Source organism: Coffea arabica, chromosome 1c, assembly GCF_036785885.1.
Source record: "Coffea arabica cultivar ET-39 chromosome 1c, Coffea Arabica ET-39 HiFi, whole genome shotgun sequence".
NCBI classification, from domain to species: domain Eukaryota; kingdom Viridiplantae; phylum Streptophyta; class Magnoliopsida; order Gentianales; family Rubiaceae; genus Coffea; species Coffea arabica.
This window is the reverse complement of record NC_092310.1, coordinates 3,395,298-3,408,604: the sequence shown is the minus strand read 5'-3', so window position 1 is coordinate 3,408,604 and position 13,307 is coordinate 3,395,298. Positions and strand designations below refer to the sequence as shown.

The 13,307-nt window shown below is 37.5% G+C and overlaps 1 protein-coding gene across 7 annotated transcripts; it reads right to left on the bottom strand.

Annotated features, from left to right (window-relative positions):
* Positions 1-630: 630 nt before the first annotated feature.
* On the bottom strand, positions 631-8,481 carry LOC113699177 (putative disease resistance protein RGA4). 7 transcript variants are annotated; one of them, XM_027219364.2, is made up of 6 exons: positions 8,384-8,481; positions 3,390-6,945; positions 2,643-2,786; positions 1,782-1,887; positions 1,616-1,690; positions 631-950 (listed from the first exon to the last, which is right to left on the bottom strand). In XM_027219364.2, the coding sequence occupies exon 2, from the start codon at positions 6,903-6,905 to the stop codon at positions 3,405-3,407; it is 3,501 nt and encodes a 1,166-aa protein (XP_027075165.2). In that variant the 5' UTR covers positions 6,906-6,945; positions 8,384-8,481; the 3' UTR covers positions 631-950; positions 1,616-1,690; positions 1,782-1,887; positions 2,643-2,786; positions 3,390-3,404. The 7 variants fall into 7 exon arrangements, with proteins under 7 accessions (XP_027075165.2, XP_071901869.1, XP_071901899.1 ...); XM_072045768.1 differs by having other exon boundaries at positions 631-1,690; XM_072045798.1 differs by lacking the exon at positions 8,384-8,481 and having other exon boundaries at positions 1,579-1,690; positions 3,390-7,174.
* Positions 8,482-13,307: the final 4,826 nt, after the last annotated feature.

Sequence of the window (13,307 nt, the reverse complement as noted above, 5' to 3'; positions counted from 1 at the left end):
ACCTCGAGTCATGCCTGTACCTTGTGTTTCATTTAGTGACCAACTCACCTAAGACAACTTGATTAAAAGTAGAGATGTTTAGATTTCTACTTTTTTCTCGCCAACCACGTACTAAAAATAGTTTGTACTTTTTTTTCTTTCATCTTCTTGGAAAACCCAAGAGGAAATTTCATCAAACCTAAACCCCAGACCAATCGTCAAAAGTTGCCGTGCAACTTTTGACGACGACCCAGGAGACTTAACTACTAAACCCCCCAAACCCCCCCAGCCGATGTGGGATTGAAACCCCAACAGGGGCCAAAATAGTTTGTACTTCAATTCATATCTTTTTCATTTTTCTTTTTTCCTGAACTGGGAAATACTTCTCCATTATCAAGAAATTTCCTGGCCTTTGCAGCCAGGCAGTGAGCAACAATAACAAAAATTCTATCTTGTTTAAAAGGGGTAAAACAACTAAAGCTCTTAGATCAATACACAATATTTTGAATATTGATTGAACATCTACAGCTGCTAGCAATGTGTGCAAATTCAGGCCGAGACAACAATCTCTGGCTAGGTAATCTACTTAACAGCAGGAAGTAAGAGGCAAATCTATCATGGATTTGAACATAGATGGCCTTATTCGAAGTATAATGGAAGTGATAATTCATTGCATTGATGTTGGTGGGTACAAACAGAAAACTTTGTCATGGTAGCCTTAGAAGCTAAGATGGCAATCAAATCAATTACTACATTGCAGATATGAAAAAGAAATACGTCCAAGTTTTATTGGCTAAGTAGGTATAAGCGCCAATATTTGGTTCCTGACAATTCCCATGCACTTCTGTATTTCAGTATAAACTGGAAGGTTTTGTGGGCAGCAAGGCTTCAAGCTTGTAATTGCAGAATCCAATATTTGCGCCACATCAGCTAGTGGAAACTGCCTCTCTGTACATTTTTGCAATAAATGACTGCAATATTAAGCCAATAAGTATACATTCGCAAAAAGGTCGAACTGTGTACATCACAAGAAAACAAAACAACAAATTGTAGAATGAAGAGCATTTAAAACATTGTACGCACAGATGTTCAATTCTCGAATAGAGAACTGATATTCTAGTCGTGTCATTCCTACAACTGCGGAAAGAACTTTCTAACCAATAAATGGAGTTGACAAAGAAAATATTTCAAAAATATGATGCAAACCTAACAGCAGCAAGCAAGTGAAGGGTGAGCTTCATTATCAGTTAAACGAAGTTTGAGATTAGTTTCAACTCCTCCTTAATTCATTGAAAAAAGCAAAACAAGGGAGTGATCCCATTATACGAATAGTTGCTAGATTGAGTCAGTAACTTCATTATGGCTACAATTTAATAGCCATAAATATCCACTTTATTGAAACTGAGATTCAGTACTTTGAACTGATAATAAGCCATAAGGAAAATATAAACCAAAATATGCACAGCTTGTAGTTTTAACAGGAAAAGGGGAAGGGAATCGTCCAAGTGATCAAACTTCTAATATAAACATCATCACAAGTGGGCCCTCTATGAAGCAAAGAAAGAGACAAGATGGGAATAAAGGATCTTAGAGATGTACACCCAAAAAGCAGCTGAATCATGAGCAGAGTAGCTACACATCGAGTGATAAGCTCCGGAGGGATTTGTGCCTCTTTCCTGTCTGTTGCATTTTTCAGGTTAGGATCGGGATCCTGCAAAACAATCAAAATGCTAGAGTTCAGTTCGTTTGATTCATAAAAGCCAGAACTAGAGAGTTGAATTTATGGCAACAAACAGTCTTACAGCTGGAACAGAGGAATCATCTGAAGGATGCTGCTCATTTACGTAATCAATAGCCTCCTCAAATCTTCTCTAATGTATTATCCCAACCTTTAAGCGAGGACATGGCCTAAATGAAAAGCAAATTCAAATTAGAATTAATAAATGCTAAGAAATGAAACTTCAACTCAATAAAAGTTCATCTGCCAACCAGAAACCAACAATATAACAAACTAGTGATGGCAGTGCATTGAGAAAAACCGATACTGCAGCTTAAAAAACTAAAGGTATGCACTTTTGGGATCATATCAGAAGCAGCAGCCCAATTAGATCTATGTAAACTATACAGAAGGGGTCAGTACAAACATAAAAGAAACATCATCCTACTTAAACCAATCAAAGCCCACCAGAATTCAAGAAGTTTCTCCTATTATGCAATATCGTGTGACAATTGGTGTGTAAACGATGGTGTCCTTTGTCCAATAACATAAGCTATGCTTCCTAAGACTCTAGAAAGCATCACAATGGTACATTTCAGTCTGGCTCCGATTATAATGAACAGTGGAAGCAAAGAAAAGTTATGGTCTAGTAACTAGTGCAAGGAAATCGGAAAAGACCAGATTCTTTCACAATCAAAAGACATGTTTAGCACCAAGTAAATAAAAAAATCTTAAAGAGCAAAAGATAAGCTATTGGCATAGGGTAAAAGTTCACAAACACATAAAAGTACAGGAAAATGCCCTGTTCTTAGGCCAATTACATGACTCAAGCATACTAGAATGCAAACTTGCACCAATTCCTTGTACTCTTAGTAAATTGGATGGAGGTAATAAAAGAGTTCTTGGGGAGAGAAATGCTGCATTATCACTTTTCTACACAACAAACCTCCTAAGATCTTCTTCTTCTTCAGCAACGATGGGAAACACCATGAAGCTGATGTTTGAGCACACTATCAGTGCTTTTTTGTTCACCATGTCTGCCTGCTTGTTCATTGTCATCGACTTCTTCTTGTTCGCTCTCACTGCTGGCCTGCATGGTAATTGTGATGTATAAACTTCTGGAACTTGTGAAACATGACAAACAACTATCCAAAATTATTGTATATTGAACAGAAAATTGTATCTTGAATTTTCTTCGCAAATGTTTCTTGATTAGCTTTAATGTTGTCCGTTCAAACCGGCAATATCAGGTGACAGAAAAATGAAGAATGGGTCCACGTACATGTAGCATTACAAATCAAATGAAACATTTTCCAACACATTCAAACAAAGAGGCTAATTGTGTATGCACCATTGCTAATAATTTCATCCTTGGCCAAATAGAATGTAACAATTTGAAGTGTAAGGAGTTTTTAAGATGTTCAAAATCTTTCAGTGATTCAGAGAGGCAGAGGAAATCCAGAATTTTGGTCTCTTCTAATTTGTTCAAAACCATGATCTGTTAAAACTAATCTTTGAAGAGAAACCAAGGTCTGCCCAAAAAGAAGAGGATTACAGAGATTAACTTTGCAAGACTAGTGAAATTTCATAGAAGAGACGGAGAAAACAGAGTATAAGAGACTGAAGAGCAAATTTATGTCAAAAAATTTGTATACATATATATGAGTGTGAACTTTAGATAGGAAAATCTTACAAAATAACTTGAAATCTACTCCTCCAAGTAGATGCCTCTTTGGGGAGCGTATCGTTGTCTTAATAGAGGACACCGACGAACTTCAACACTAGTTAACTTTGTGAGTCGTCTCATGGCAGCCTCAGACAGCAAACATCGAAGCTTTTCGCAATTCGATAGCTGTAGGGTTTCAAGGGACACAAGGTTTCCAATCCAATCAGGTAGCACTTCTATTCCTCCAAAGTTCTTCAGATTTAGTGAAGTGAGGGTAGTCAAGTATTGAAGCTGGTGTGGCAGGAAATCCGAGTGACGTAACCCTTCTAAGTGAACCTTACGGAGTGTTGATGCAGATCTTAAACCAGACCAGTCAAAACCATCAATTGAGGAGTCACCTGAGGAGAAGGGACCGATCCACAATTTTCTTAAGTTGGTGGCAAAAGCAAATCCATTGAACCTATGAGGGATCAATTTCGGACAGTTGAGCAGGGCGAAATCCTCGAGAGAAGGCATCTCCTGCAAATTAAGCGAAAATGACACCAGATTGGGGCAACACTCCACCGACAGGGACCTCAGAGACTGGCATGACTCGAACATTTTGTCGGATATAGTGGTCAACCCAACACAATATTGAATACTCAATCGTTCAAGACATGGTAGTGGGCATTTCAGCCCATTTACTCCCAGACTAATTAGTCTTGGGCAACTTTCGATGCTCAGCCGCTGCAAACTCGATCCAAACACATCTTCTGGCAGCTCCCTAAGATTGTTGCAACAGCCAATCTTCAACTTTTCAACAGAAGCAGTGCCGTAACCCGTTTTTATACTTGTTAGATTGCGGCAATATTGCACGTCTAGAATTTTGCATGAGCACGGGAGAGTGGTCAGTTGGGGGCAATGTTGAATGCTCAAATCCCTCAGCATGGGAAAGACATCTGCTGCTTCTTCGGCTATTGTTGACCTCACTTGGTCTGCATCCTTCCACTCTACCAAATTCTTCATATATGCTACACGGAGTTCTTCAAGGGCCGGAAAGAATTTTCGTCTTCTAGTGCTGCTCCCTGATGCTCGTGATCTGCCCTCATCCTCCCCCTCCTCATTAGTAGTAATACCATAGAATTCATCTCCAACAGATCGAATGTTTTCTAGTCTGTTCAAAAAGAGACGTTTGAGGGATGGTAGTTGTCCTAATGAGGGGAGTTCACTGCATCTCTTGCAATCTTCTATCCACAACTCCACCAATTTTGGCAAATTGATAAGCCATTGCGAAAATTTATCACCCATAAAATATCGAATTTCCAACTTTTGCAAATTTGGGTGAGGTTGGAGACCTTCCAACACATCCTCATCAGAGTTATCGCTTTTCTGATGCCCCCTCTTCCGTCTAAAGTCTAACCTTAAGCGAGACAGATTTGGCTTTTCGAACAATTTTGCTTGTTTAGCTGCATCTTTGCCCTCTACTAGTTCAAGATTTCTTATCTCCAATGGTCCTCTAAGATATTTCAAGGTCCCAAGCTCTTCGATGCCACAACCCTTCTCTTGACTTACATTAAAGAACTTCAGAGTTTGAAGACAAGTCAATTGTCCCATTTGCATCGGCATTTTAAATTTTGCACGATGATGATGGTAGTTTAGATGCCTCAAGCTAATCAAATCATTCATCCGTTTTGGAAAACCTCCTCCAAGTGCATTATTTCGAATCGTTAGTGTGTGCAAATTATATAGCTTGCAAAGAGATTCTGGCAAACTTTTGATTCGAGAAGATGAAATGTCGAGCAACCGCAAATGTAATAGTTTGCCAATAGAGCTCGGCAGAAACATGACATCATATCCAGACAATTTGAGAACATGCAAGTGCTTGAATCTTGATAACATGTTCGTGTCAGCAGATATGCCACCCCCTAAATGGAGAAATAACGAGCGGATTGATGCTGCTTTATTCCATCTGACATTTTCTGCCATTTCTTCATATGAGTGTAATGCAAGGTAGCGATCCTGGCTGCTGCTTTTAGGATTGAGAACTGATTTTGCAAAATCATGCACGAGATCATGCATTTTATAATATGTTCTCCACGACTCTTCTACTTCTTCCAATAAGGAATTTTGTAACAAAATCCTCAAATAATCACCCGCTATTTCCTCCATCAATCTTTGGTTTTGGCGATCTGGTTGAACAAAACCTTCTGCAACCCAGTGCTGAATTAGTTCATCTTCTCCCAATTCAGTATCCTGGCGAAAAATCGAGCAATATGCAAAACATTTCTTAACTGATGGAGGTGATAAATGATCAAAGCTCACCTTAAGTATTTGATCGATCTCGCTTTGATCTTCATTCAAGAGACTCTCCTGCACAATGGAGTGCCACTTCTCTCTTCTGTTGTTAAGCAACAAGCCACCAATCAAACTTGCCGCCAAGGGTAGGCCATCGCATCTCCTTAAAATTTGCTCCTGTATTGCTTCCAATTCTTTTGTTACTTCTTCCCTTGCGAGCACCTTTCTTTTTATGATGGACCAGCACTCATCACCTGATAGCTTTCCTAAGAAATAAGGACCACCATTCATTTGCAAATGCCTAAGCACAGCATTAGCCACTGGTTGTAGACGAGTAGTGAGAATACACCAGCTTCCTTTAGTTGTACTGAGTCCCAACAATGTGGCGAAGAAGTCACTCCACAATCCCGGTTCACAATTCCATACATCATCAAGAACAAGGAGAAATCTTTTTTCCCCAAGTTTTCCTCGAATTTCCTGAACTATGGCTTCCCTATCATCCACTTCAACCTTCGTTCTTGTCAACGATTTTAAAATCAATTTAAACAGCTCCACTATATCAATTTTTCTAGCCACACAAACCCAACTCTTTATGCCAAAATTCTCATCAATTTTTGTATTGTTGTAGACTGATTTAGCAAGAGTTGTTTTGCCCAGACCACCCATGCCTGTAATGGGAATAACTGAGACAACTCTTTCAGATGGGGTCAACAGCATCCCCACTATCTTTGACTCATCGCCGGATCTTCCTACAACGTTTGGAAGAATGATAGAGTCGGTCTGTCTGCTTGTCGTGGCACCAGCGGCATCAGCAGGGAGTGCAGCTTCAATTTGGTACTTGGTTACCAATCCCAAGTCATTGGCTTGCTGGTTGATCCTTTTGAAGTTGGTGTTGATGTCCCGGATCCTTGAAGCCAAGCTGGAACTAAAGCCAATTGCATTAAAGAAGGAGAAGAAGAAGCATACCTTCTTCTTGGTGAGTTGATTTCGGTACTTCACCTCCCGACGAAGATTGTCGTAGTTGAGCTCGTCCAGCACGGTATCAGCTTTAAAAACCTCATCCTCTAGCTTCTTGAGCCAATCTCGCACCCCTGGGCTATGCATTTTCCCGTCAGCATCAGCCAAGAAACCTCGGATCGTTGCAGCAGTGTTGCTTAGTCTCTCCAACTCTGCTTTGACCCCGAGAACCATACCAACACGGTCCGCGGCAATGGAAATGACCGTCTCCAGGACGACCTTAACAGTAGCACTGATAGCAGCGTCAGCCATTGTTTCTTGCTTGGAATTGGAACTAGGATCGAAAGGTTTTCTGATAGAAGAGATGGAAGGAATGTTTCAGCAACAATTGGCAGAAATCAGAATAGAAGCCAGTCAGAACAAGAGAGAGATGATTAAACGATTCCAGTGGGTTGATGTGTGAGATTCAGATTCCGTTGCGGTATAATTGGGATTAATCAAATTGTGTGGGGTCACCTCAAAATAATTTTAGCGCAATCTGATTGTAGTAATCTGAGGAGGTGGTGAAACTTTTATAAGACGGTTCCTCAATTAGGAAATTAAGGTAGCGAAAGTTAATAGGATCAAAATGTTTATATAGCAAATCAATAAACAAAAAGAGACACCTCTTTTTAAATCAGTTAATTTGCTTCCTATGTAGTTGAAATTTTGACAGTGAGGCTTGTGATCTCAAATACTCCATCTAAAATATAATTATCATATAATTCTTTTAGACCGGTGTTCGATCATGTTGCCCCTAATTTTTCACCTCACAACACTGTTTAAGTCTATATATCCAAGTTTGCCAAATTTAGGAACTTTTTGTCAATGTTTATCGAGACTACATATCTAATTTGTCCTAAGTTGCATCAATATTTCCTTTCGCATATTTTGACTTTGTTTAGATCGATACCCAATGGATCGATCGACATAATTTGTGCTACAAATCCTTTGACGCATGATCAATTTTGTTACATGGCAAATAACGTCAACACCAATTAATTGTCGTTGTTTTTGTTGAATGTGAAACTAATTTGAATCTTAGTGTGATTTCTTATCCAACTAAAAGTATTATTGTTAGTGTATTTGTTTTATGAGTCAGTAGGTAATTAAAATAATAAAATTGATAAATTTGTTGCTATCCACACAACCTTACTATATATATACGAAGTCATTAAAATATGATCATAGTTTGCCACCCAATACTAGTTGAAAAAATCAATTATTTCTTGTCGTATGCTGCCTTACTCCAACTAAAAGAACCGGCAAAGGTTGTTGTGAGTGATTATGCCAAGCCATTAATTGGTGATAATCTGATCATTGTTGTGAGTGATTAAGATCAGTACTAAGTGCAGCATAAATGGATGTCTAAGATGATTCAACGGGAATAAATTATCAATTATCCAACTTGTTTAAACTTTGATCCAAATGCAAATTAACGAACTTTCCTAGAAATACATACATCATAATCTCTCATCCTACTTGTCGTCCAGGATTGTTAGCTATTATTAAAGAGGGATAATTTTGAAAAATTATTGAAGCCCTATAATGATTCAAATAATCAGGTAGAAGACCAAGAATAAGCTATCAAGTAATCAAGTGTCCAGGAAACAACTAAAGCATGTGAAATTTTAAATTTAATTCATTAAGGAATTATGGAAATTCATGTGACAAAATAGAATTCCATCATACACCCCATGTCAATGTATCCATAATACTATGAAGCAACTATGAATAGAAGAGGAGGTTACCTGATCTTGAAGCAGAAAGAGGGCACAAATAGTTTCTCTATTTTCGCTCCGCCAGAGTGTTAGTGGTCAAGAGAAGGAAGAGTGAGATGAATTTTTTATTGACTGGGGTTTTATAAGGAAGCTAGAAGTCATGGAAATTTAACTTTGCCTAGAAACTTTTTACGGGTAAAACTGTCATATTGTGAAAGTATACTTTAGGCGGAAAATATTTTGACTCTGGAGAGAAATCAAAATCTGCCCAATTCTTTTATTTTCTTTCCCACTCTTTCTCCCAAATGACAAAAATTAACATATATCCATCCAAACTTTTCTTTTCTTATCATTTCTTGCCTCCCAAATGCAGCGCTAGTCCCTTGACAAGAAAAAAAATGGTTCATGATGTAACCATTTGAAAGTCATCAATCCACGTCGAAGTGGAATGCTTCTTTTTCATTTGGATTGCTATTTTTTAAAGTATTTGTAAAAAAAATATTATAGTAATTTGATATACACGAAATATAAAAGTAATTAAAAAATGTGCTTGGAAAAACACGTAGAAATTCTTTTAAGGCAAAATGGCTTTCCAAAAAAAAGGTTATCAAAGTCGGATGCTTTTGCATTGGAAGTTACTTGGCAATTTCACCTAGGGTTGTAATCGAGTCGAGTCGAGACCGAATATCGCCATACTCGAACTCGACTCGACATGCAAAAAGGCTGCTCGAGCGAGTACTATTATTAGAGATCGAGCTCGAGCTCGATGCTTGCTTGCAAAACTCGAGCTCAACTCGCATGAGCTCGAGTCAATACAAGCCTTATCAAGCTTGAGTTAGAAATTTTCATTTTCTTGACAATTTTTGAGTGAAAAGACATTATTGCCCTTTAAAAATTTTTATATGACTTGAAATATTTCGTAAATTCAACAACTCTTTTGGGTATAAGGGTAATTTTATAATAATAATATATTAAATAATTAAAATTAAAAACTCGATAAGAATCGACGAGCCTTCGAGCAATGCTTCTGGATGCTCGAACTTGACTCGTTTATCTTATCGAAGCGCTCGAGTTCGACTCGAACTCGAACTCGGTCAACCCGAGTTCGAGTCAAACTTTTAACCGAGCTCGCGAGCAACTCGATTCGATTACATCCCTAATTTCACCTGAGTTTCTCAATCATTCTTTGGTGCTGGGGCCTTCATCTTTATTGAGTAAATGCTTGCTGGAGCCCTTTAATCTGAAAAGATCTGAATGCTTGGCATTTTCACTTGTCCGTTCCACCCGATAGGGACAATAAAGTGTGATGGCAGAGACATGGGAAAAAGGAAAATAGTCATTCACCTAATCTGTTAGTCTCTTTAGAGATAAACTCAAAACATTTGCTTCAGGGGTATAAGTATGGAATTTAAAAACTTAGTGGCTGTCAGAGTTTAAGCTAAAGATGTTCTTAATTAATGGCTCATGTGCGACCGTATGGTCCACATTATTAGTTTCACCTTCGAAGTTAAGATCACATAATAAATTAATAAGAATTAATATTTCCTTGTATACATTATCAGCATTAGATGAATGATAACTATATAAAATTTAAATTTAAAATTTAATTTTTGCACACGTGTCATGAATCTAACGGTAAGAATGTATGCACTGTCAATGTATATAAGATTTATTTAATTAATAATATGGGTTAATTACAATTTATCTTGCTAAGGTATGCCATGTTTCTCATTTTACCAACTAATTTCTATTTTGTAACACTTAACTCCCTAAGAGGTAAAAAATCCCTCTACTATTTTCTTCTAGTTTTTATTCCAAATTACATTTTTAAAAATTTTTATTCTTAAGCAAAGAAAAAAAATTTCACACCAAAAATTTATAAAGTTGAAGAAACAACATAATTTTTTTCTGTATAACAAATTAATTACAATTTACCAGCTTCTTTTATTCTCCAATTTAAGAAATTATGAGAAAAAATTCTTTTGTTACAATCACACAATGAATTTTATTCGCATACATTAATTACAACACAAGCCCATGCTTAAATTGTACTACATTTGTTGCATTCGAGGTGTAGAACCACCCTAATCACATGAGATATTTATGTTCACATTAACAACCCTGTGGTCCAACTCAACTTCGACTACTATGTTTTGGTACAAGAAATAAATAAGGGCAAATTATATTTTACCCCCCTATGGTTTAGCATTTTTTACATAACCCCCTTATGGTTTCAAAAGCTATACATAACTCTCTTATGGTTTGGATTAAAGTGTCAAAGTGACGGAAATAGTCATTCGTAACGGAACTTCTGAAAATGTCGAAATTACCCTTATAAATACATGACACACTAACCCCCTTATGGTTTAATACTTTACCATATAACCCCCTTATGGTTTAATACTTTATTATATAACCCCCTTATGGTTTTTAAAATATATACATAACCCCCCTTGGTTAATAAATAATTTTCAACTTTATATAAGGATATTTTTGACATTTTAGGTGACTCCGTTACGAATGATCATTCCCGTCACTTTGACACTTTAATCCAAACCATGAGGGGGTTATATATAATTTTTGAAATCATAGGGGGATTATGTAAAAATGCTAAACCACATAGGGGTAAAGTGGAATTTGCCCAATAAATAATGACAATTATGTGACAAATAAGGAGTCCTCAATAGGATGCTTGGCATTTTCGCCTGAGCTTTCTTAATCATTATTGTTGTTGATGGGGCCTTCATATTTTTATGATTCAATGCTGGGGCTGTTACTGAAAATATCTGAATTACCGTATGAATTATTGCCAATGTTGTACTTATTTCTCAGTACATGGAATGGTAAATGCATATATTTAAGTTAGCAAAGGAATTTTTTGCTCTTCGGATGCAAACTTCTAAAAGACTCTGTTCATAGTTCATAGTAACTTGTCATCTGGTCGTAATGGGTTTGTTTGTGCCTGTAAATTATTTGTCAAGATTTATTTATTTATATTATCAATATATTTTTAATTATTTTTTTATCTCACATACATCATACATCAATTAAAGCAATGCTACAGTAATTTTCCAAAAAAAGTCCAAATATTTGCTACAAGTTTTTGGTTTACAAATAAATATATGTTGCATGATTTGATAAAGAATAGCTGTATGAAAGCCTAGACTAAATTTTGTCGGCCACAACAATTCTAAGTTTGGTCAATGAAGGCGGCCATTAGTTGTTTCGGTAGAATACTTGAAAGACATCAGGGAGCCCTCGATCAGTGGTTCAATTCAGTGGGAAATTTGGATGCTTTTGCAATGGAAGTTGCTTGGCATTTTTGCATGAGCTTTCTTAATCATTGTTGTTGCCGGGGCCTTCATCTTTTTCTGATTGAATAATTGTGTAAGTTCCACCGGAGAGGGACAAGAAACTTTAATCGCAATCATACTGGAGAAAAGTAAATAGCAATTCACGTCATTTGTTAGTAAAAAAACTGAAAGCATTATCTAGTCTTATAAATTACTAATCCATGGGAATTAGACATTTCATTTTCTTGGTTTTACAAATGACCACGCAGGGTTTGTTACTCCATCTCGTTAGAAACCAGAGACCAAAAAGTTCTCCATTATTGTCAGTGTAGTACCTATTTTGCGAGTTGGCTGCTTTTGTACGCAGAACTATCTAGTGGATGATGGAGTAAATCCCCAAAGAGTGCTACTTAAAGAAAAAAAATTCCTAAAAGTGATGTTTTCCGGACTTCTTCCCATATGGTAAAAAACGTATTCATCAAATGCAATTTTTGCAACTTCAAAAGTTGCAGTTTTTTTTAATCCTTCCATCCATTCCCACACACTTCCTACTCTCAATTATTAGGCACAGGATTCAAACCCTAAATTTGATAGCGAGTAAAACTCTAAGAGGCCTCTCTTAGCCACTAAACCAATCCTATTTGTTTTTTTTTTTTGTCAAAACGTCAACGTTCCATTAATAAACCGAAACAAGTTACAAAAAGACTGGGCAACTGCCCTTACACTCTGTCTATCTGCACAAGTTCATGCAGACACGCTGGGAAGTCATCCTTCCATTCAGCTAAGTTTTCCAATCTAACTGCCATTTTGGCAAGCTTATGGCTAACAGAGTTGTTTACTCTCCGAGTGAAAGTAAAACAACATTCATCAAAACTAGTTCTAAGACTCCTAATATCATCAACCACTACCGACCCTATCCTATCATTTTCCTCCCTGTTTAACTCTTCCACAACTTGTAAGCAATCTGTCTCAAACACCACCTTTTCCCATCCTTGCAGCTTTGCCAGCTTCATAGCCATTCTTAGTGCCAATGTTTCCTCTTGTTTTGGGTTCGAACAGCTAAAAGATGGCACAGCCCATGCTCCTAACACCTTCCCTTGCCAATCCCTCGCAACCATTCCCCAGCCCGCTCTATCCTTCTTACTGTGTAAAGCAGCATCTGAGTTCATCTTTATCCAACCCTCCTGTGGTCTTTCCCAACCATGCAACTCCCTTTCCTTCTTCGTGCTGCTGACCCTAACTTCCACCTCAGTCTCTTGAGCCTCCTGATACTCCTGCCACTCCAACACTGCTTTGTTAGCTGCTACCAACAGATCCCTACCATGATCATTAAATTGCTTGTCATTTCTGGACTTCTAGATTTGCCATAGCAGATTTACTGTTAAACATATATGCTCATTACCCTTCTCCTTGGTTACAGCTTCTTTCAGTGCCTCCCACCAGTGCCAAAACCTGTCCTATAATCCTTTAGGCCCTCCTAGCTCAGAGGTGCAACTTTCCATATTAATTTTGCAATGCTGCAAAAGAACAACATGTGTTCAATAGTTTCTGGACCTTCCCCACATCCTTTGCACATATGGTCTCCCTTTGAACATCTTTCCTTTAGTACCGCATTTACTGGGAGGATACCATGCAAGCATTTCCAAATGAAATGCTTCAAT

Excerpts from the sequence above, each read along its gene's own strand:
- LOC113699177 (XM_072045768.1), bottom strand. The coding sequence starts at position 6,905 with ATGGCTGACGCTGCTATCAGTGCTACTGTTAAGGTCGTCCTGGAGACG.